Source organism: Cebidichthys violaceus, unplaced genomic scaffold, assembly GCF_023349555.1.
Source record: "Cebidichthys violaceus isolate CVI_PGR_0920_01 unplaced genomic scaffold, fCebVio1.0.p SCAF_8, whole genome shotgun sequence".
NCBI classification, from domain to species: Eukaryota; Metazoa; Chordata; class Actinopteri; order Perciformes; family Stichaeidae; genus Cebidichthys; species Cebidichthys violaceus.
In genome coordinates, this window is record NW_027176964.1 from 11,424,276 (window position 1) to 11,446,684 (window position 22,409).

Consider the following 22,409-nt stretch of genomic DNA (forward strand, 5'->3'; position numbering starts at 1 on the left):
CGACTGACGTCGACGTTTCATGGACAAAACTCAACATCCAAGAAGCCGAGAAAGACATTTCTTATTCACTCTAGACTCCTCATGTGGAACACATCTGCACTTCACCCGTCTTTTATTTGTTTTTAGTTATGTACACTATTTGACAACAGGTTTGACGTACATTTTGTTATTTTTTACATTTAATAAATAGCAACGATTGCTGTCGTTCAATTGTTGTGTATATTAATTTCAACCAGATTATGCCGACTATACAGTATGGCAAGCTACTTTTTTTTACACAAAGGAAGTACTGGTAGAAGTTTAGAAAGGGAGACAGTGGGTTTATTCATCCTCGTCCCTGTAAAAAAAAAAAAATTAGAGTACCAGTAAATATTAGAACATAGCAACCAAAACTCAGAAAAATTAAGCACTTTTGCCTTAAGCTCAGCAACTAATGACAACTTATGCCTTTTTTTCCATTTCATGCCTTTTTCTAAAGAAACTCTACAGAAGGACAAGAGATCGGAGAGAGACGATGGATGATGGCTGTGTTACAGTGAAGCTCATCAATGTTCTCACCTGACCATCTCCTTGTACTTGTTCAGAGCCTCCTGGGCCACATACTGGATGAAGGCGGGGTCTCGCAGCTCCAGCTCCCCAGGAACAGAGAGGAGAAGTGGGGGAGAGTTCAGGATGTTGACCTCTACTCTGGTCTCAGTCTCAGATGCATTCTGTTCGTCGTGGCTCTTTGGTGCCACCTGGAGAGTGAAAGAGGTCACCTGTTACACCAACCAAACATCGGTTAGATAAACGTTTTCCACACTTGGTGGAGAGATGTTTCTCTCCACCTTGACTGTTTATTATATGTAAATGTTCCCATGTTAGATTAATTAATTAGAGATATACTTTAAAAAATGTGGACATATCCTTTAATTATTTATCATATGTGACTGATGACTCCCTGAAGACTTTATGACACCGTCTCAATCATGCACATTGTTAATCTGCCTTTAACTCATTTCCTTCTCACCGTGGTGATACGGAAGATGTTTTCAGGAGTGCTGCTGTTGATCACAGTCTGAGCCACCCAGCTGAATTCAGCCGCCATGTTGCTCAGCCAGTTGACGGTTTCGTCAGTGTGGCGCCGGACAATAGACAAGATCTCGTCATACTGCTCCTTGGACACATCCAGCAGCTGGGAAACCTCGTCCAGCTCCACGTGCAGCTCCCGAACACTGGGGCACTCTGGAGACAAGAGGAGGAGCGGTCAGAGGAGGTGCTGAGGTCAAACACGGATGTGATGGAGGTGGTGCTTCACCTGTGAGCAGAGGCCCCTGGCAGGCCTCACACTGGCTCTGCAGCTGCCAGCACTCTGACGTCTGCTTGCGAAGGTCTCTGCACAACTTCCTGTTCTGCAGGAAACGCGGGAAACTTTCCCTCACTACACCAAACAAAAAGATGTTCAGCAGTTAGATTTGTGCTTTTTGTTGATTGGCATTGTGTGAAGATGTTTGTTGTTAAATGTAAATATTAGTGACAAGCACTGAATCGCATCTCTGTAATATACTACTTTTGAAATATGAAAAGTTAGCATATCGAAACTCTAACCCAGTAGTCCTCCACCATGTGCCACTGAAGCCAAATACTTTGCATACAACCAGAATAGTCAGTAGTTTTATGTAGGCCTGCCCTCGACCAAGGAAATTCTTTGTTTATTTCATCGACAGATCTCTGTGTCTCCACAAAGAATCACACAAAAGCGCCACTTTAAAGTGAGAGAAGTGCTCATAAGTTTCTTGGAAATAAGTAATTCAGCATTAAAAAATGAAAAAATCTTAGTCAACTCAGACCAAAACTACCCATTAGTCGCCAATCGATTAGTCGATTAGACGTATTTGGGCCTCTTCCCACTACCTTTCTTCTTCTCTTCCTCCACTGCCACGTGGATGTCATCAAACGCCTGGGTCACCACAGCTCCAAACTCCTCCACCACGCTCTTGCCGAAGTCAAAGAAGGAGTCCAGCACCTCCTCCAGTCCGACGCCCTGCAGGAAGCCCGAGTCCCGTCCGGCATCGTAAAGATCGGCGGCGGCCTCCTCCGTCAGGACGACGCTGTCGTTCAGGAAGGCTCTCTGGAGGACTTCGTCCAGCCTGCTGCGCATCCTGGAGACCAGGGCCACGCTGCGGCTCACCAGCAGGCCAACCTTGCCGGTCAGGCGGTTGAAGGAGTCCTCGATGCGGTCAACCTCGGTGTCGGTGTTGGTGTTGTCGGGGCCCTGATTCACCAGGATGTCCCCCGCATCTATGCGAGGCTCCCGGGGGCCAAAGCGCCTGGATACTCTGCGGAAAAAGTTATCCACCTGCAGTATGAGAAGTATACGAGGTGAGTTTATTTTGATATTGTGTAGGGCGTGTGGTTGACAACCTGGGGATCACAAGATGATTACTGGGGTTCACACTAAGGAAAGAACTCTGCAACACAAAATTATGTTAATATTTCTTCTCAAAAAGCTATTCACATGAAATATACTCTGAGGCAAATGAGTCACAACTCAAAGACCTGAACAGGCCTCAAATAAGACATTTGAAGGGACCACAAGCAAAAAAAAAAAGGTTGTGGAACCACTGGTCTAAAGGAAAAATACATGATTGCAATATACATTTATGATGAATCATTAATTGTGCTACTATTCATCACAAATGCATACAGCTGATTTTAGTCATTAATGCTTTCCTTCATCTTACATGTTGATGTATTTGCAGTGTTTGAAATGAAAAGAAAGACGATGGCACCAAATACAGCAATGGATTGCTAAAAGGGTAAACTTTCAGTTGACAACCACACAATTGTATTATTTGTGGCTGCAAAGAGTTTGGAGAAAAGAGCACAAAAGCCTGAGTTGTAGTTTTCATACCTTGGCTTGGAAAATGCCAAATCCTCTGCGGCAGGTGGAGGTGTAGAAGGTCTTACAGGCGTCCTCCAGACAGGGTCTGCACTCCACCCATTCAGACTGCAGGGAGTCTTTGCACTGCTCCTCCGCCTCCTCCAGCCTCTCAGTCACCTCCTGAGCCAGTTGGTCTGCCCCCTGGTGGCAGAAAGGGAAACATGCTTCATGAACTTGCTTTGCTTTCTGTCTGCCTTTCTTTCTCAGGGAAGGTTTTGTGTTGGTCTTGCCTTCTTCTTGTCACTGCTGTGTCGGAGGGACTTCATGAGGTGTTCATGCTTCTGCTCGTTCCTCCACATCACCTCTCTCATCTGCTTCACCCCATACAGAGCTCTCCTCACCTCCTCATCCACCAGTTTCTCCCCATTCAGGGACAGCTCTGAGAGATGGAGGGAGAAAAGGTGAGATGTTTTAATAAACACTTATGTTGACAAAAACTATCAAAACAGCTGCAGAACATCTGTATTTATTGTTTGTATCAAAAGACGCAAACTTCAAGAGAGAGAAATAGTGTCAGATGTTGACACTGGTTGCATTTTAGAGACATTTGCTAAGGGACTGCTGATAAAAAAGTTACTTTAAACTCTGGTGCATAACATCACACATTCCCTCAAAGATAAGCAAAGACACATTTAGGTTCCTCTGTGTTGACTCACGTTTTAAGGTGTCCTCTGAGATGCCAGTGGGTGGGTCCTCTGGGGCAGAATAAAGGACCCCCAGCGTCGCCACCAGAACAACCAAACCGAGCAGCAGCTTCATTCTTGAGCTCAGAGCTTTTGGAAGGTTAAAAAAACTGACAAGTGATGATGATGATGATGACACATACACAAACCGAGGAAACGAAAGCAACAGGTGCTTTCTACTCTGCTCCAGAAAGCTAATAGGATTTGAGCTTGAGCATAAATAGACATCAATACTGTACATGGTCTTAAGTAGGTCTGCCACTTGGTGGTGCTACACATCTGTTTAGCCATAAGAAACTACAGTGTATGTCATGCAAGTTGGTTGGACTACAAAGATGTGTCACAATGATACATTTAGTAATCCTGCAGTAACACCAGTGTTACATATAAGTTATTATTTCATCTGATTTTGAACTTTAAATCAGACTTCTGTGGCGTAATATGAGGGAATATTTAGACGATAGCATTTACATACAGATTGAGTTTCAGTTTGTTCTTAATCTGATTGTTTGTATTGCTTGAAAACTTGTGTTTCTGTCTGGACTAGCTGCACCGTCGGGTTCCATCAAGTCACAAAAGCTGATATCATGTTGTGTTCACATGTTAATCTGGTAACCAGTAAACAAGCTCAACTCACCTGCCCCAGTTCGGCCACACGAGGAGTTACACAAGTTGGCATCCAGCAGGGATTTACAGTAAATGGGGATGTACTCTCTTATGTCGTTAAGGGCTTAAGCTGCTGGTACAATCAGCTCTATTATATCCTGCTCTCAACAAATCAAGCTGTTGTTTCTAACGCACACTAAGATGACCACAAGAGTCATATAATCTAATCATGAATGTATAATTCTAAATTATAAATAAATGTAAAGAAGCACAAATTGATGAGACTGATGTTGCAGTAGCCATGACAATATCTTTAAAGTAGCAAGAAAACCAATGAGCATTTCAAACGATGATAACATTAATTCATCAAACTAACATTCATTATAATAACATCTTATTAAAAAAAAAAAATTCTAATAAAATAATCAACTCAAGTTAAATACAAATTACACGGTTATGATGACTAATCACAAAAAGAGCAGAAAAGGCCCAAAGTGACCATCACAACAGAGGAACTCACCAGCAGATGACTGAAGGTGCTTCTCCACTGGCAGGAATAAACAAAGAGCTCTGTGTGGACAGTAGGTGGGAAATTTGTGTGGACCTGACCAGATCTATTTGTGCTCCTTCTACTCCAGCTTCATCCTATTACAGTCTTTGATGTCTGTTAATCCAGAGAGGTTTGTTTTGCATAAGAGGTTGCTTAGTCATGTCAGACATGTTTACACTGAGGAAACATGTATTTATTTGATACACATCAACATATGGACAAATATGTATTTTCGATTTTGGGGATGTCTGCCCCTTTAATCCTTACATGCAGAGAAGTAGTGTCATCAGAGCACTTTACAGCATAGTGTTTCTGGCATTTTATTGATGAGGGAATTAGTCAGAGTGGGATTATTATGGTGAACCTGTTGGACATGAGCCATGTGTTGACCTCATGAGAGCAGAGCTGCATCCTTTTGACACACAAGCTACTGTAAATATGCAACCAACCCATAATAGCTGAGCCATTATTTTTAGGTGATTGGTAACTACATTCTGTCATGTATAAATTAACACCAGCTATTCTTAGATCTGTATTTTTAGTCAAAGGAAACGTTCCTCACAGTAGGTAGCTGTTTAGCATCTCCACTCTTGGATTGTGAGGGACTACTAAGGGTGAAAGGGTTCCTCTGTCCCCATCTCTTCACTGATGCCCCATCTCCCTCAAAAATGTGCCCTCTTTGCATTCGGTGACCCAGAAAATAGGGTCCTCACTGGATAATAATCAAAACCAGCCATCGTTCAGCTCAGTCCGCAGCCTCGCTGACACCTTCAACACCTGGTTCCTATAACACTGCAGGGAGAAACGTTCTTCCCATGTTCTCCTGTGGTTTACTTAAACGTAAAACAGTTGACAACTAAAAAGAAAAGGTCTGAGGCTACATGCACGCAATCTGAACAAAAAAAAGGGTTTCACACTTGAACTTAAAATTAAAGTTTTTGTTGATCTGATGTTGCACAGTTGAGTTCTAAGAGAGATTTATGAACAAGGTGCAGCAGAAGGTCCATATAACCGGCTCACGATGTGGCCTTGTGTTAAGTCTCGTGTTACTGATCAAAGCGTCCCGTCCTGAACTGAAGAGATAAAAAGGTGCAGAGGATGAACTGCTTTAAAAAGACATGAAGTAATGGATGAAACGGTTAACGTCTTAGAGCTGTGTTGAGTTTTGTTAATGTAACTCATTCAACAGAAAAGCTCAAAGGGGAATTTGGAGCAAATATTTCCTCAGTCTAAAACAAAACTAATGAGCATGCAACAAGTGAGCGAGGCATGGAAACTCCAATTAAAAAGAGTAACAGTTATTGCATGAGGGATATTTTGCCTTTCAGCCAAATTCATGGTTAACAAACAGCAGATGTGAGGAAAAAATATACTTTGAATTTTGTGTAATTGTCTTCTGTGGACACGGAGTGATCACTCTGTCACTAATTTAAAGCTATAATTAATATATTTACAAAACTTCACAGGACTATGTGTAATGAGAAAGGTGTCGCTCATTGTGACAAACCTACAGAGAATTACCGCCCCAGGCTGCAGAATTTTATAGCATCTTTCAGCTCATTTTGGTTTAATTGCCTCAAACTTAGTTGTTTTGGTTCAATCCCACCGCTCTTATCAGTGTTTTCAGCTGAAGCAGGCAGCTGTTTTCAGTGGTCACAGTTGACACTATCTGGTGAATAACTTGGAGCACCCAGCAGCTAAAGAGACAGATAGTTTTCTCAGGAGTCGGTAGAGACGAAACAGAAAAATCAGAGGTAAAAGAGAAGGAATATTGGACTTCTATTGATCAGATGGCCAGAAACACAACTCCAAATGAATGACGTTGCTTCCTGCCTGCTGGAAGTGTAAAAAGATAATGAACACATTCCTCAAGTCAACTTTACAGCTTGTTGCTGCTCATGTGGCAAAATAATGAATGTACTGTATTATACCGTTGTGCAGGCTCAAAGAGGATCTCCACTATTGGATTTAAATAGTCCAACATTTTGTAGTGGGATTAAGTTATTTTTAGATGATTATGTATTCTAAAAAAATAAGAAACCAGAGAAGTAAGTCTTAAACCTGTTTAAAAGTATAAAGTCTGGGGCTGCTGAACCAATAGAAAATAGCAATTGTTGTTCATTAAATTCAACTCATTTTCAGTATCAAGTGTAACATTGAAGCATGGTGGAAGTAGCACAGCTAGCTAGCTAGCTAGCATGGTTACAGAAAAAGAGCTGAACAAAGTTATCCCTCATCTGGTGATAGCAATGTTCTTTCCTACACAAGTATGTGGATGAAATGTGCTTTTAGTCACGACTGCAAAACCTCAGCTCAGTGAGACCGTGAATTGCTGTAAGTTGGTTTAGTTTCTATGGAGGTTAGCCCGCTACAAGGGTCGCAATGGCAGTGAATCACAATGTAGTGTTTGCAATGGTAATGTCCTTCTACTCCTATTCTATTATGGTTTAAATATTCTAGTTTTTGGATTTGGGAGAGAGTTGCTCATGTTTAGTAATATTTGTGGACTGTCTTAGTCCATATAACATGACGTTTTAAAATGTGCGTAGTTCACCTATAAGGCAACATCTTTTCCCTCTATTCAACATTCAAATTGAGGTAATCACAATGAATTATTCATTGAAAGACAGTGACTTTGATTTTGGTGTAAGAACAAGTATTCAATGGGAATGTGTTTATATCAAAGCACAACAGGGCTGCTTTTATTTTGGCATCTACTCCAAATGCTGCAAAAAGTTGCAGGAACCTGTTCTAAGTTTCATACCTCAAGGATGTGCTCCAACTCCAAACATCAACAATAGAAACAAATGCACGCAAATGCGCGCGCACAGACACACACACACACACACACACACACACACACACACACACACACACACACACACACACAATAAGGGGTGCAGACGGTGCGCACCGATGAGAGAACACGTGGTTTCTCCGCGCAGCACCACTTCCTCTCACGTTTGGATTCCTTCACTTTTTGAGTTTCTCCGGTTACTGCTGCGGGTACCACCAGAGTGCTGAGGCGGACTAGGATACACCCTCACCCCAGCATCCCTCCAGACTACCAGATAAATAACAACATCGTTTTCTCTCTTGCTCTGGGGACTTCTGCTTGCATTCCCTACTTGCAACAAAAAGTCCGTTCCCTAGTTACCTGCTGCACTTCAGGAGATCGTCCCCGGTGTGAGGACTCACGGATGGAGCTTTGAATTCTTATTTCTCTCTACTCCAACAAACTGTGGATTTTTGTATACCCGCAGATCCAAGGGGCTGTGCGCTCAAAGGGAGCTTTTGGGCAAATGCCATTGCGATGCTGTGAATGTGACTTCAAACAACAACAGCTTCACAACGGTAGAGTCCTGTAAACCACAATGAAAGGTAGGCTCCCTCAGAGGAGGCAGAGAGACAGATATTAACTGAAGCACACGCCACAGTTTTCATTGATCATCATTGGATCTATTTTTTTGCTCGTGCATTATTCCGGTCGCACTTTTCTTTTGTCACTTTTCTGCCTCTTTCTCTCAGTCTGAGACGAGAGGAATGCGTGGGCTTCATCTCTCGTCTGACATCTGGTTTCAATTAGGGGACTCTGCTTGGGATTGTTTTGCATCTGGCTGCTGCTGCACATCAAACACTAACCTACACTCACAGAACTATTCACAACAGAGCAAAACAAAAATACACATGCCAATAACTTCATCAAGACAGCAACTCTTAATGTGTTTAGTAGTCAAATATAACGTTATTTGTGCCTTTACAGCGCTTTCTCTTTTTGTTCTATACTAAAGACTTGTACACGTCGGATCAAAAGTTTGGCTTAATGAAATTGGAAGCAGCTGAAGGAAACACTGATTCAGTTTAACTCTCGTGCATGGACGGCTTTATTGTGGTGGGCTATAACTGCGCGCGCGCGTGCATGCTCACCCGCCAACCGGACCCTTAATCCAATGATTTGCTCCCTTTCTACCCATTAGTGAATACAACAGACCCAAAAGTGTGCGAGTCATGGTGGCCATTGGTTAACAACTCATGAATTTAAATAAAGGTTTATTTTAGGTTTGCCAGATGTGATTCTCAGATGCCAGATGTTTTGGATGTTGCTCAATTAACATCGTGCATGTCATTCTCACCCTCTCACAAAGGCTCTTGGTCCAGTATTACATTAAATGAGCACTACATGACTCCTGCCACCTAGTGGTCCATTTTAGAAGACTAACACAAAGCTTTGCATTGTGGAGATGAATATGAACAACTCTCTGCATCTTTAATGTGACTGCCATGTTAGCCACTTCCTGTTGCCCCTGTAGTGAGAGGCAATGGGACTTGTTATTAGAGATTTGTAGTGGCTTTTATTCATTTTGTGTACTTGATTTATTTTTGTAGTTGTTTTATAGGAAGTGGACATCACTGTTGACATCTGCAGGTATTCTGTAAGACCAGCATACACCTACAAAAAAAAAACACCACAAGAAAAACACAGAAAAACTGATTGAGCTTGTTATCAGAAAGTCCTCTTAACTTGTTTTTTGGAAACCTTCGGGAAACCTTTGTGGATAAAATGTACTCATCCACTGATGAAGGCCACGAGATGTGTTTAAACACCCTGGAAAAAGCTCAGGAAGTTGTTATAATTATTGTTTGTCACGCTGCAAACACTTAAGGTATGAACAACAGACTTCTTTTGACTGCATAAAGTTTATTCCTGTGGTGCATCAGTGGCCCTCTGATGTAAAACTTGTTTGATTTTGATTATTGACAAATAGCCACTACAGAGACAAACACAAATATGTTACAGGAAGCAGAAAGCATATGGTCCGTAGTAATATTCATTCAATTTATTGACATATTGCAGTAGGTCATCAGTCCCAGTGAGCACTCACTTGCAAGATGTCTACGTTAAAGCTGAGCTAAATTTGGTCAGAATGTTAGAGTTCTGGTTATTATAACAATAGTTTCAACAGGATTTCAAAGACAATCCTCCAATGTGAAGCAGCTGCTAACAATATATGGAGAATTAGTAATTAAAATGCTGTTTAACCGGCAGTTACGTGTAATTAAGACAGATAAATACTGTTCACTTATTAAACAAATTTTAGCCCAGTTTTAACAATGATGCCTAGACATCTTTTAACCTGCAAAATCACCAAATTAGTGCTCGCTGGGATCCATTCCAGTGGTGTTGAGCAATCCCTCTTTGGAGTTATGGCCCCACAGCAGCAATATTCAACCGAAATGATACAGAGTTTGACTCGTTAATCTATTTTCAAGTTTATTTTCAACCCTTTTGGCAAAATGCAATGAACTCCTTTTCCCCGAATGGCTCTTGAAAAGCCAAGCATACTTACGGTAACATCAGCATTGTAATGGGACACAGTCAAGTTGCTTGGAAACAAAAACAGGAAACCGAGTATTGGGGTTGTTGGGGAAGGCAGATTCCTCAAGTAAGATGTGGTTTCAGATTATTTACAACTGTTTGGATTGTTCTCGTCACCTCTTAACTCGCTCTGCTTTCCTTCAGAGATGTTGGCTCAAAAGTCCCTGTGATTTCTCACTGGTTTAAAATCAAGAACAGTCCTACCTATTAACCCCAGGAGGAGACATGCAATACACCACGAAAAAGACAATGTCCCATCCGCATTTTTCATTCGCCTTTTCACTATAAGGAACCTTTTTAATTTTAGTCTGCCTTCAAACATCTTCAAAACAGCAGATGAAAACTAGCCTCCCTGGCTAACTCTGGCTCACTTACAGTTTGACTGTAGACTAGTGTGCATTGTCCCTGCAAAATAAATAAACAAATAAATAAAAAAATATCTACAAAAGTACTTTCCCACAAAAGTAAGAGCTGTTTGAAAGGAGAGGATGCTCAGTGCCCGTCAGGTCATGGGAGTCATCCCACCAAGTAAAGGAAAAAGAGAGTTTACTTAAAAGAGCTGAGCTAATCAGAGCTAGACCGGGTGTATTTTTATTTTGAAAGGAGACATTTTTAACATTCTGAACATTAATATAGCAGCAAACATTAATTATCTATGTAAAGATATGGTGGAACAGAGTCTACCTGAGCAGAGAATGAATCCGCCGACTCGCCATCGACATGTTCAGGGCCGTTGAGAGGCAATCGAAATGCTCTCAATCTCAGATCTCTCACCTTTAACATTAAGCACTGCACAAAGAATGGCTTCAGTGGACTTTAACACAGATGAAGCAAGTTGTAAAATGTATGTTTAAAAAGGACTAAATAAGGCTAAAAGGATTGAAATTGATTGAGTAAGTTCATCCTTGACCTTGGAAACGATAGTTTGAGAAAAAAATAGCCCATGTGCCATTTAACAACCTTTACTGGAGTTTTCAAAAGCATTTCACAGTCTTCATCAGCAGAAAACGTTTGCAGAAAACTGAGCAAACTCTCATCTGCTGATGAAGAGTGCAAGAGCTCTGGAAGAATGTCAACATCGGCTTCAGATTTGTTTGTGTCTAAGTGCTGTCGAGTTGAAAGTCCTTCACCTTTGACATGCTCTGTTGGGGGGCTTTTATCTGAGTGTCTGGAGGTAAAGAGTCACACAGGATTGTTTTTCCTCCTCCAAGGTGGTGTGATTACATGTGATTCTGTGTGACGTGGGATACACTGCTTAAGGCTGAGTAAATGTAATAACTGAGGCTTATTAAAAAAGAAAAAAAAAATTGTGCTGTCTTTTCTATTTTTAAAACAACAAAACAGAACATATCCAGAGAGCAATATACACATATGATCAAACTAAACAACAAAGACTTTCTCGTACTGTTGTGCCAGCATGTACAGATATAAAACAGAAATAATAATATAATAAATATTAATAATAAATAATAAAATGCATCATAAGAAAATAAGTTTTATTTATATACAATAGACGTGTTGATGTGATAATATGAAGTAGTGTGCCAGTTTCTCTGTTTTTATTGTTTGGATGCATTATGTGTTTGTAGCTTCATAACTCATCATACCTTTAATTGATAAATAATTCCTTTATTTCTGTGTTCTCCCTCCAGACGATTTTGCTGATGAGGAGGAGGTGCAGTCCTTTGGTTATAAGAGGTTTGGTGAGTATCAAGTGACTTCTCGACTTCCAGCTGTGATCCTTCACTGGTTCGTATCCCTTATGGCACATCAGTGAAGTCAATTCTCCAAATGGTTGCATAAAGAATATTTTCTATAATAATTCAATATTTATCTTGGCGGTAGTAATTCACAAGGTTAAAAGAAGGCCACACCTCATTTCCCAGAAACAAACTTATTTTTGGCTGCTGCTTTCATTTTTAGTTCACCATTACAGCAGATGGAAAGGCAAACCGCAGCATCCTGGGTGTTCCCGACCAGTTGCCTGACTTTGCAACCTTATCAGCATCTCAGTGTGCTTTTGCTTCACTCACCACAAACCTACACATAATAACTTGGTCTACAACCAACAAAAATCAGTTTAGAAATGGGTCAATGCTGATTTCCTTTTCTTCAAGTGTATCTGGTTCTCAGATCCAAATTTTTTCCAGACGTAATCTCACTCACTCATCAGGCAATACAAATTATACCCATTGACCAGATGTTGGTACCTTCTCCAGCTGTGTGTAGCACTTTCTAAAATGTTACATTTAAAATTCCTTGAGTTTGAGCACATCTCCGGACACAAGCCACGGCCATTTCCACCAGGAGAGGTTTTAGCAAAATATGTAAAACTTCTTATGAAAACTAGCACTGAGATATTAGACTGGGTCTCAAAAGACTGTTACATTTCCGTATCAATAGTTATTCAAGAAGATTGATCATATGGTGTCCCTGTCCCATGTATGTAGGTCAGAGTAATGTTACCAGCCACCGCAACGACAGGTATTTTCACCTTGTGAGTCTGTGTGTGAGTCAGCCAGGTGTTTATGTGTCCGTTTGTCTGTCGACAGATTTTGATTGCATCACAACTGTGCAAGATGCACAAAACTTTACAGGTGTGTCGTTGAGTTATATATGCATTGTTATGTGACAATAACTTGCTCGAAGTGGTCATTGGGTGCTTTATGTAAAGTGAAAAAAACTTTATTAAATCAATGTAATAATCACATTATGATGCATTATAAAAAATATTATAATGTATACAATTATGGGCATTATGAATACATTATGATCCCTGCAGAAAAAAAGTGATTTATTTATATAAATGGTAAATAGTGTTATAAAACATTATTTATATTTGTGAATTGATGCTTTTAACTATAATTACATTATAAGTTCATTATAGACATGAGCATCGTAGAAAATCGTACCATATACTTTTTTTTCTAGTTTCTGTATTATACACCAACCAATCTACCATAAACATTTGCTTAAATTCACTGTGTCCCACTGTTCAAAGACACTGTTCCTGTGATTTGCTGCTTGCAGCTGTAGCTCTTCTCTCTTTGATAGCATGGCTTGTGAAGAACAATTATTTCAGTGCGATGTATTTGTGTCTCTCGATAACTTTCTCCTGCTTCTGTCCCAGAACAGAGATCAAGTTTCAACACTGAGGTGAAACGGTCACAGTGGTCGCTCTGATTTAAGAGGTGTTTTAGAGCACATGTTTTATCCAGACACTCAGCAGTCGAACGTCAGGAAGTGTGGGTGCAGTAGGACTCCACATTGTGTGTCATCACGATCAAATTACACATGTGCACACATCTTGAATGTGTGTGTGTGTGTGTGTTTATTCAACTTTCTTTACAAGAAGAGGAGAGTTAAGATTTTTGGCTTCCAAAAAGTTTTTTAAATAATCTGTGTGATTTAGATTTACTGAACACATATTTATTCATAACATCTGTATTTTTTACTCTCACTACTTGACCTCTGGCTACTAAGCAGCTGCACGGGGAGAAAGGGTTAAAGGAACACTCCACCAAAAATGTAGCTGTTGAGTATCAAATACTCTTGAAACATGTTAAAACGTTCACTGAGACGTCTCCATTAACACAACAACAACAAACTGGTGAACCACATAGTTACTCCATCTGTTCTGAAGCATCATTTGTTGTTTCTCAACTCACGTATCCAGGGTTTCTTTTAAAAGCAATAGTTTTACATTTTAGGAATTGTGCTTCTTGGCTTGCATGAGAAAATTGATGCCACTCTTATGTCTGTGCATTAAGTATGGAGCTAGAGCTAGGAGGTAATTAGCCTAGCTTAGCATAAAGCCTGGAAACAGGGAGAAACAGCTAGCCTGGTGTTTTAACAATCTACCCATCCGTCCACTTCTATGCAACATCTCCACTGCAGTGACAACAAGACACTCATAAGTTAACCCTAAAACTACAAATTGTAGTTTTACATTTCTATTTGTGTACAGAAGAGAAACTAGATAGAATGTGTCTATTAGTGAGATTTAGTGGTGCTGGAAAACCTACTCTTGAACCTAGCTGTTTTCCCCTGCTTCCGGTCTTAATGCTAAGCTAAGCTAATTACCGCCCTGCCCCAGCTCCAAATTTAGCGCCGAGACATGAGAGTGATATCAATCTTCTCATCTCGCTCTCAGCAATTGAAAAAATAGAGTTATATTCGTAATAGTATTTTCTAAAACCTTTAACTATTCCTTTCACATGCTATCTGTCCACACATACTTGTGTGCTGGCAGAGAAAATGTTCTATGCTTCTCGCGTGTCCTCAGTAAGGAGAGGAATGAAGTCCTTGACTCATTTTGACATCTGCTTTCTGCAAGAGGTCTATTATCCCACTGAGAGTATGTCCAAACCTGAGAAGTTGCTGAGCCACTTCCTGTATCCACACTGGAAGTTTGTTCAGTCCAAACCTATATACCCTGAGTGAGAGGTGGAGAGGGAGACGGCATTGTGGACCTTCAGGGTCTATGCTTGGGCTGTGCTGTGTCAGCAATGTGTCGAGGGAAGAGGGGGATGGAAAAAGAGAAAAAATACAACCTCAACTGGAGATAATTTCACAAATATGTATTTATCTCAATATTTTACAACTGCTCTCTTTATCTTAGTGTTCCTCGGTGCTCAGTAGTTACTTCTGCCTTATTTAATATGCTTTATTTTTTTCTAATTCAAGGGGGAAACATTTGTCAATAGTTTTATTTTCGGCCGAGGAGTTGCATTCCTTGCTTGACTTATTTTTGGGAGCAAAACAGCGAGTGGTTTTAATTTACGGGGACTTTATTACCAGAAAAGAATGTTTCGGGAATGCCTGCCTGTTACTTACAGCCCCCTCCAGGGCATGCATGCATGCAGTTTGTGTTCTGTCGTTCTAATGAAAGATTACCCGCTCATGTTTTCAATAAAGAGCGTAGTGAGTCAGAGGAGGAAGAAAGATAGAGAAAACATTAAAGGATTACAGAGAAGTAGACGTTTACAACAGGGAAACTAAAAGAGAGGCAGATAAAACAACACAGAGCACTGCTGGGTCGACGTTGTTGAGCTTATCGCAGATATCGCAGATCTGCAGGAGTGGTCTGTGACTGGTCGAAAGGATGGTGGGTCAATCCTGGATTGTCCAATGACAGGCAGGCGGGAATGCATCACAGACACGACACAAATCACTACGTCCTGGCAGGGGCCAGCGTAAAGCATGCCATGAGGATTTCTGCTGAGAACGTTTGTTAGCATGAGAGGGGAGACAGGCGTAGGTCAGCTGCAGGTCAGCTGAACAAACCCCTGCACTCAAGAGCAGCCCCTCTATTTAACACTCAGCTTAACACAGATGATAATGACTCAAATGCAGACGGTGATAAGAATATATCTGCTGCTACGTATCTCACCAGCCAGTAGAGGAATGTGTTGACACAGCGGAGGCAAATCATCATGAAATATGACTTGGAAAAAAAATATTTCAGAAGGAAAATGGCATCAGCTTTTGTTTTTCTGTCTTTTTTTCCATTCTTAGCTGTTAAAGAGCAGGATATCAGTTGTTTTTTCATCTCAGTATCCTTACGAATTAATCCTGGAAAATTCTGTTTCAGGAATAATTTATCTACTGCCAACGTTTGGTACCAATGCAGGAACTATTATTCCCTTAATTAATGTACTGAGACAGACAGTAATGGTGCGTTCTCACGAGCATGTACACAATTTACTTTCACTCACTACAAATGGACGCTTTTCTGGCACACAACGAAGTATATGTGTCGTTAGAGTTATAGCATAGAGCATTGGGTTGTTGTTGATCTCGACAATCAGCTTTTCTATGATTTTTTTGTTGTTTTATCTGAGTTTTGAGTGGATCAGATCACAAATATGTGCTTCAGGTTCACAAGGGAATTGAAATGTGATTGGTTGTCGCCGAGTTGTTGTCCCACAGGTCAGAGGACATCAGCATAAACTTGAACCTTTCTTCCATGTCTCACTGAGTGCCTTTTGAGTCTTTGAGTAGTAAATTGCCACAGTTCACAAAAAATTGTATCCTGTGAAAGCACTGTAATTTGTAGATATCCCACAAAATCAAATTGTATGTAATCCAGGTAATCATTTACCAGGTAAGATAAAGACTGTAAAAAGTCCCATAGACACAAACCAACCAGTCTTTCCTCCAGAAGACTGATGTGTAAAACAAGACGGCGACATTGATTTATTTGTCACGTAACTTCTGAACTGTAACGCCACTTCAGTAGTTATTTTAACCCAAACCGTGATCTTTTCCTAAACCCAACCAAGGAGTTCTGTTGCCTAAAGCTAACTAAGTTGTTTCCTGTGAAGATGGAATTTTATTTTGAAAAGACTGAATGCATGTAACAAGCGTGAATTGACAAATGTTGCTGTACATTCTTAGGAAAATGGACTGAATGAACTTTTCGTAAGAACTCATACAAATCGTTGTATGAGGATAGGTTGTATAATCTGAGAGGTGGATGGGCCTGTAGTGCATCTTAGTTTCATACAAGAGACTAGAGTTAGAGCTCTGTTGTAGACCAACAATTACTGTTGGGTTGTTTTCAACCTTGACCATGATTTCTGTAACCTAACCTCAACCACACTAACTCTGCAGTAACCATATGTTATCATAACAGTAGTTTCAGTCTGAGCAAAGATTTTAATTAACATGATCACATACTGAGAAAAGGTTCACATAAATCTAAATACAAAAGGGGGGTAGAGGGAGTTACATTTGCAGGAAGCAGCAAGCAGTGCTCAGCATTGGTGTATGCAGATAGTATACTGCCATATAGTTAATATGGACTCCTTGGAATCAGATATTGTACATTTTCGTATATGGAACAGCATGAACTCCTGCATGGCTCCATTTGCTATCAAGTTCAAAATGAGCTCCAGCTGCCCTGACTTCCATCTTATCTTTATAGCTGGCACTTATTAAACGCATACTGTACAGACAACGCAATGCAGATGTTAGTGAAAGACCCCCGTTAACTCAATATGTCAATGAAAAAGGATTTCACATCATCTAAAAGTTGACACTTTTGTCAGTAAGCCTTGTTATATATAGCCGTAGCTGTTTTGACCGAAGTCGGCCTCACCACCTCATCAAACTTCTTCACACCATTTCGTGCTACGTGTCTCTGAGGGATATGTCAGCCAATGGTAACGACGCGCCTGCAACCAACTGCCATCTGATCAGGCGTCTTCTTTCCCATAATGGATGTTTGTCGAGCTCTACTTTCCCTGCAGGTTTTTGGCTCAATCACAAGAATAACAGACACAACTATTGGACGTGTCTGACTCCATTTTCTGTCAACTAGCCTCAGATATGCTGAAGAAGTTCTGCATATGGCTCAGCTTCAGTGTTACTCTTAATGGAGGTTTTCTTGGCTCCAGAGAGGGCCAACATCAACCTTGCTGCTTCCTCTCTTTGAAAAACAGCAGAAAGCTAGAATGAAGAATGTGTATTTGTCTTTGTGCTGCGAGTCAGTGCAGCTCACCGTTCAACTCTCAGACCAGCCTGTGCTGTATTTGTTGCTCTGGCTGTGATTACGTTGGCAACACACTAGCACACCACTCACTGTTTTTTTCGTGTTTACACTGTAGTACTTGTTTTTTTGGAGATACTGAAAAATGTCTGAGTGTTGTGCAAAGGAGCCAGCCGTGTGGAGTTTTTTGCTCTTTCCGTTGACTCTGCTCTCAAGTGTTTCAGATGACTGTTTCAAGTCAGGCATGTGTTTGTGTATTCACATCTGTACATCTGCTGCAAAGGAAAAATATCAGAACCGCCTGACTGAACATAATTGGAGCAGCTTTTATTATTGTAGCATCAACTTTACCATATTAAGAAGCACAATACTATAGTGTTGGTTGTCCCGCATTGTGCCAAAACAGATTTTGTCACTTGTTTTGAGATTTCTTACACTCCAGTTAAATTGAGGGGAATGAAATTTAATTTGTAGAGCTTAAGCATTACACATTTTTTTGTTTTTTCACAATACAACGGTATCATGTCTTTCCACACACGTGTCCAAGTTTTTTTTTTTTAAGCGGTGTTATTTCTGTGCATTGATTCTCAACAAGCTGCATATGGTGTCAGTAACATCAAAGCTTGTTGCAATTTTTGTGGCCATTTTCTGTCAGTATCTTTCTGGCTCCAGCACAGGAAGATGACAGATTCTGATGTGTGAGTTGTTTTTGCAACTGTGGAAACAGCTGTCAATGAGCACAGCAACAGACCTATTTGATTAACTTAATGATTGGAGATAGGGCAGGAATTCAGAGGCCTTGAGCCTTTCAATGCTTTGAGAATATAATGTTTTGTACTGGGTGACAACAACAAGAGAGCGAGATCTCAGGAACCTCAGGAGATGAAATTAAAACCGTCTTTATGACTAGACTGCACCAACAATAAGTAAGAAAATATAATTTGTCTTCGTTGGACAATTGGAATATGGCATCTATTGGTAAAATATTTATTTAAAGGGACAGTTCATCCAAAATCAAAAATACATATGTTTCCGCTTACCTGTAGTGCTAATTTATCAATCTAGATTGTTTTAGTGTGAGTGTATCGGCCGTAGTGATGTTTACCTCCTCTCCAATATAATGGGACTACATAACACTTGGTTTGTGGTGCTCAAAGCGCTGAAAAAAAAATGCATTTCTATGTTGCATGCAGGAACTATGGTTGAAACAAAATATATCCTACATGAAACTTCTCCCTTTAATAATGCATTACATAACTTTCGACATAGACCACAGTGCAGCTACACTGGCCTGAGCTGGCAGTTAGACCACCCTCTCTGTGGTCAGCGTCTTACCCTAAAAAGTAAAGCCAGACTTGGCTGGACGGCTGGCTGGGTCCAGACTCTGTGGTTTTATTGGCTCTACTGTGCGATGAAGCTTGAAAGTGGTGTGTGGTGATCAGATGGAGTACAGCACAGACCCCGGCTGATGATCATCAGGCTGGGTGATCATTGTTGCTGATTCAGCATCTTAAGTGCTTCCACGGCGGGCCACCCAGCAGGCGTGACCACACAAAAACCCAACTGCACAGATGGTCCGTGGCGTTAACTCCAGTGTTCAACTTGACACGCTGAGCAGCGGTTTTGGGTTGGCATGAATGTGTAACGATATATTCCTTACCCGTGTGACAAAATATGTCTCAGTTTTTTTGTGTTCATGTTATTGTGGTGAGGAAGAGATTAGGAGGTGTCAGGCTTTTTGATTGATCTCACTGCGTACATTTTTTAAATGTCTTCCAAGTCACAGATAGTGAGGCTTCGCTGTGGGAACCATTATAAATAAAATACAAACATGGTTACAATTATAGATTTGTTTGACATTGATCACACTTGTATCATCCACTGTGCACAAACAGAGTGCAACACGTTTTTCCTGGCAGTGGGAAAAGATTAGTTCTTGAGAAATTATGAGATCAGAGGCTCAGCACATTGCCACATGGAGGTTTTAGTCCAGAAATACAACTTCCTGTTAGTTCTTGCTTTACTGGACCCTCTTGTGCACTTTTCCTAACCCTGTAAATGAACCAGTTACACTTTTTATATTTAAAGTGGGTTTGTTCATCGAAGTGGTCAGTGCTTGTCCCATGTGCGTTCTTTTATTGTAATCCTGTTTCACATGTTGGCAGACTATATCACTGACTGTGCTTTTGGAACCAAATATTAGCTTTGTAGCTCACATTAGAGAGTTGCTTTTTAGGATTGAGATTGGTTTCTTGAGCCAAACCTGATCAGCCGTTGGTTGACATGACAGGCTGCACCCAAGATAATTAGTAATTTGAGGACATTTTGACATTGATAAGCTTGTTTTTTAAACCAAAAACAAGATATATGAGTATTCTGCCACCAGCAGTTACTTTCACTTGCTATAGTAACCTCCACTGGCACAGTTTCATAACAGTTGTAGTTTAAGCTAACTGACATTTTTACTGTGACCAAGCATCATGGACAGGTCGAATGTCCGTGTTGGAGTATTCTGCTTCAATTCAGTGCTCTGCTTAATAAGTGTTGTTGTAATTGTCACAGTTGTTAATGTAGTTTTTCTGTGATCACATTACTGCTAGCCAAGCTAACTAGCCATATACTAGCTCTCTGGAGCTAATGTTATGCTAATACCACATTCTTTAGCTAACTGTTGATTACTGTTGGGCTAATTTTTGACGTTATTATGTAAGTTATTTATTATAGCCACTTTGATTATGTATACCAGCGCTGTGCTTAGCCTCTGCAAGTGTCTGCACTATGAACTGTACCCTACAACCTTGCAGTAAGTGAACAGCAAATGTATTATCATCTCTCTCTCTCTCTCTCTCTCTGAGGTTCACATGGTCCGGTTTTACTTGAAATTACCTCATTTCGACATGCCAACACTGGAACATGAGCAGGAGGAGCCAGGGGGTCTCTAGTTCTCCTCTCAGGCCAATAAAGTTAGTTTATGGTTTCCATGTTTTTCTAAATTCATAGTAATGAATGATGGTAATTTAAACGTCTGTTTTAAAGGAGCGCATTTTGTAACTGTAAATTTCCTTTATTTTAGTTGGAAATGTAATGCTCTAGAATGGGAGTGAAAGCTTTGTAATGTTGAATGCCGAAGATACTATAAAATTACCATATCATGCTTTTTTCATTTTCATTTTTCAAACTGTTGGCCCTTCAGAGAAAGAAACTTGATGATTTTAAAACAGTGTTGGGTTTGTATTCGCATGTATAACAACTGATTATCAGGCTGAACTGAGTAACCTAGACCATGTTTAGTAGAACACAGCTACATTATGTCCAGTGGTCTCTTCTCAGCACAATTTGATAAACTGATTAAATGGTTCTCCAGGTCATTGGTTCAGGCTCAATTTTACAGCACAGGCATATAAAATAAAAAGTAATCATCTAGTAAAACCATCACGCTGCATAATCATTATTTAGAATGACAAGTGATGAGAGAAGTTTAATTTTGGCGTTGAAATATAGCTTACAATAAATTAACATGTCCTTAGTATGTTTGCGCAAGTAAACCTTCTTGCATGTGCCTGCTTTAAAAACATTATTTTCTAATAGTGTAGATGCAGGTGCTATTTGAGTTGCATTTTACAGCTTTCCCTGGGAGTATTAATTCTTAATTCCATTTTTAAAAATCCTGCCAGCCAACACCATCTCTACTTGCCAGCTCACAGTGGACCGACATCACATCCCTGAAACTTTATAAAGGACGGGACTCCAACTATTTATCTCCAAATCTTCCCATCCACAGTGAGACCAGAGGCACACAGTGAACCTAGATTTTAGTCTGTGATGGAAACTGCTGACTGGGACACAAAGAGCTTTTTGATATCCAATCCTGCCTTACAAAAGTATCCCTAATACTGCGGCCCATGCAGCTTTGTTTATGGGGCACACTTGCATGCTTAAAAGTCTGTCTCTTGAGATTACGATGTAGGACCGATTTGTCATAGTCTGTCTTCTTCTAACCAAGCACAGATGGGATGACAAAACCTGATCTAATCAGCTCCATGTTCACTGCTTCATTGGATCTGAATCCCTGTTTTATATGCCATCTAACTGTTTTCTCTACCAATTAGGCTGTTTGTGCCTTTTAGCACTTTAAAAAAACAGCACCAAGCTCAGCGAACAACAAATGCACCATAAAGTTTTCCCTCAACAGTGAACTCTGTTCCACTGAAGGATGCCATTTTTCTCCTTTTGCACGCTTGTGTCAACGGATATACCACCACTCATTATTTCCAAATGTTTCACTGTTGTTGTTGCACAACTTCCATGAAACTTCCAACTGTCTATAAGCATGCCAGAGTACTTGTGGGACTTTCAATTATATAAACTTTGCAGGGAAAATGTCATCTTTGAAAGTTTATAGACGGCATAAAGAGCAGGTGGCGATAGGCAAGATTGCAGTGGCTCTTGAGTAGTATATAAACTCGTTGAAGAGATTTTGCGTCAAAAGTTTTTTCATCAAGTAAAAAATGTCAAATCTTTTTAAAGTATACAAATTATACAAGTTGGGGGCGACCGTTGCACACTGCGTTAAGAGAGTCGTCTGGTAACCACAAGGTCGACGGTTTGATCTTTGGCTGGGACGTGTCCTGCGTCGAAGTGTCCCTCAGCAAGACACTGAACCCCTAATGGCTCCTTGGGTGCTTCTCAGCAGCCCACTGCTCCCAATGAGCTAGCGGTGGGTTAAATGCAGATTAAGATCAAATCTCATATATATGTATATGACAATAAAAAATACT

General features: G+C 40.5%; 2 protein-coding genes across 2 annotated transcripts in view; one reads left to right on the forward strand and one right to left on the reverse strand.

Annotated features, from left to right (window-relative positions):
- Nucleotides 1-210: 210 nt before the first annotated feature.
- On the reverse strand, nucleotides 211-3,682 carry clul1 (clusterin-like 1 (retinal)). The gene is made up of 8 exons (XM_068737680.1): nucleotides 3,580-3,682; nucleotides 3,154-3,302; nucleotides 2,894-3,064; nucleotides 1,881-2,338; nucleotides 1,300-1,416; nucleotides 1,010-1,232; nucleotides 559-758; nucleotides 211-337 (listed from the first exon to the last, which is right to left on the reverse strand). The coding sequence occupies exons 1-8, from the start codon at nucleotides 3,680-3,682 to the stop codon at nucleotides 322-324; spliced, it is 1,437 nt and encodes a 478-aa protein (XP_068593781.1). The 3' UTR covers nucleotides 211-321.
- A 4,029-nt stretch (nucleotides 3,683-7,711) lies between these two features.
- Nucleotides 7,712-22,409, forward strand: part of LOC137892593 (collectin-12-like) — a 39,089-nt gene continuing 24,391 nt past the window's right edge. The window contains exons 1-2 of the mRNA XM_068737858.1: nucleotides 7,712-8,143; nucleotides 11,792-11,842. Of these exons, the coding sequence (XP_068593959.1) occupies nucleotides 8,137-8,143; nucleotides 11,792-11,842 (58 nt within the window). The 5' untranslated portion in view covers nucleotides 7,712-8,136. The remainder of the gene's footprint in view (nucleotides 8,144-11,791; nucleotides 11,843-22,409) is intronic.

Excerpts from the sequence above, each read along its gene's own strand:
- clul1 (XM_068737680.1), bottom strand. The coding sequence starts at position 3,682 with ATGAAGCTGCTGCTCGGTTTGGTTGTTCTGGTGGCGACGCTGGGGGTC. Across the intron at positions 3,065-3,153 it reads ACAGCAGTGACAAGAAGAAG|GGGGCAGACCAACTGGCTCA; the intron begins GCAAGACCAACA and ends TTCTGCCACCAG. Across the intron at positions 759-1,009 it reads ACATCTTCCGTATCACCACG|GTGACCTCTTTCACTCTCCA; the intron begins GTGAGAAGGAAA and ends TTGGTGTAACAG.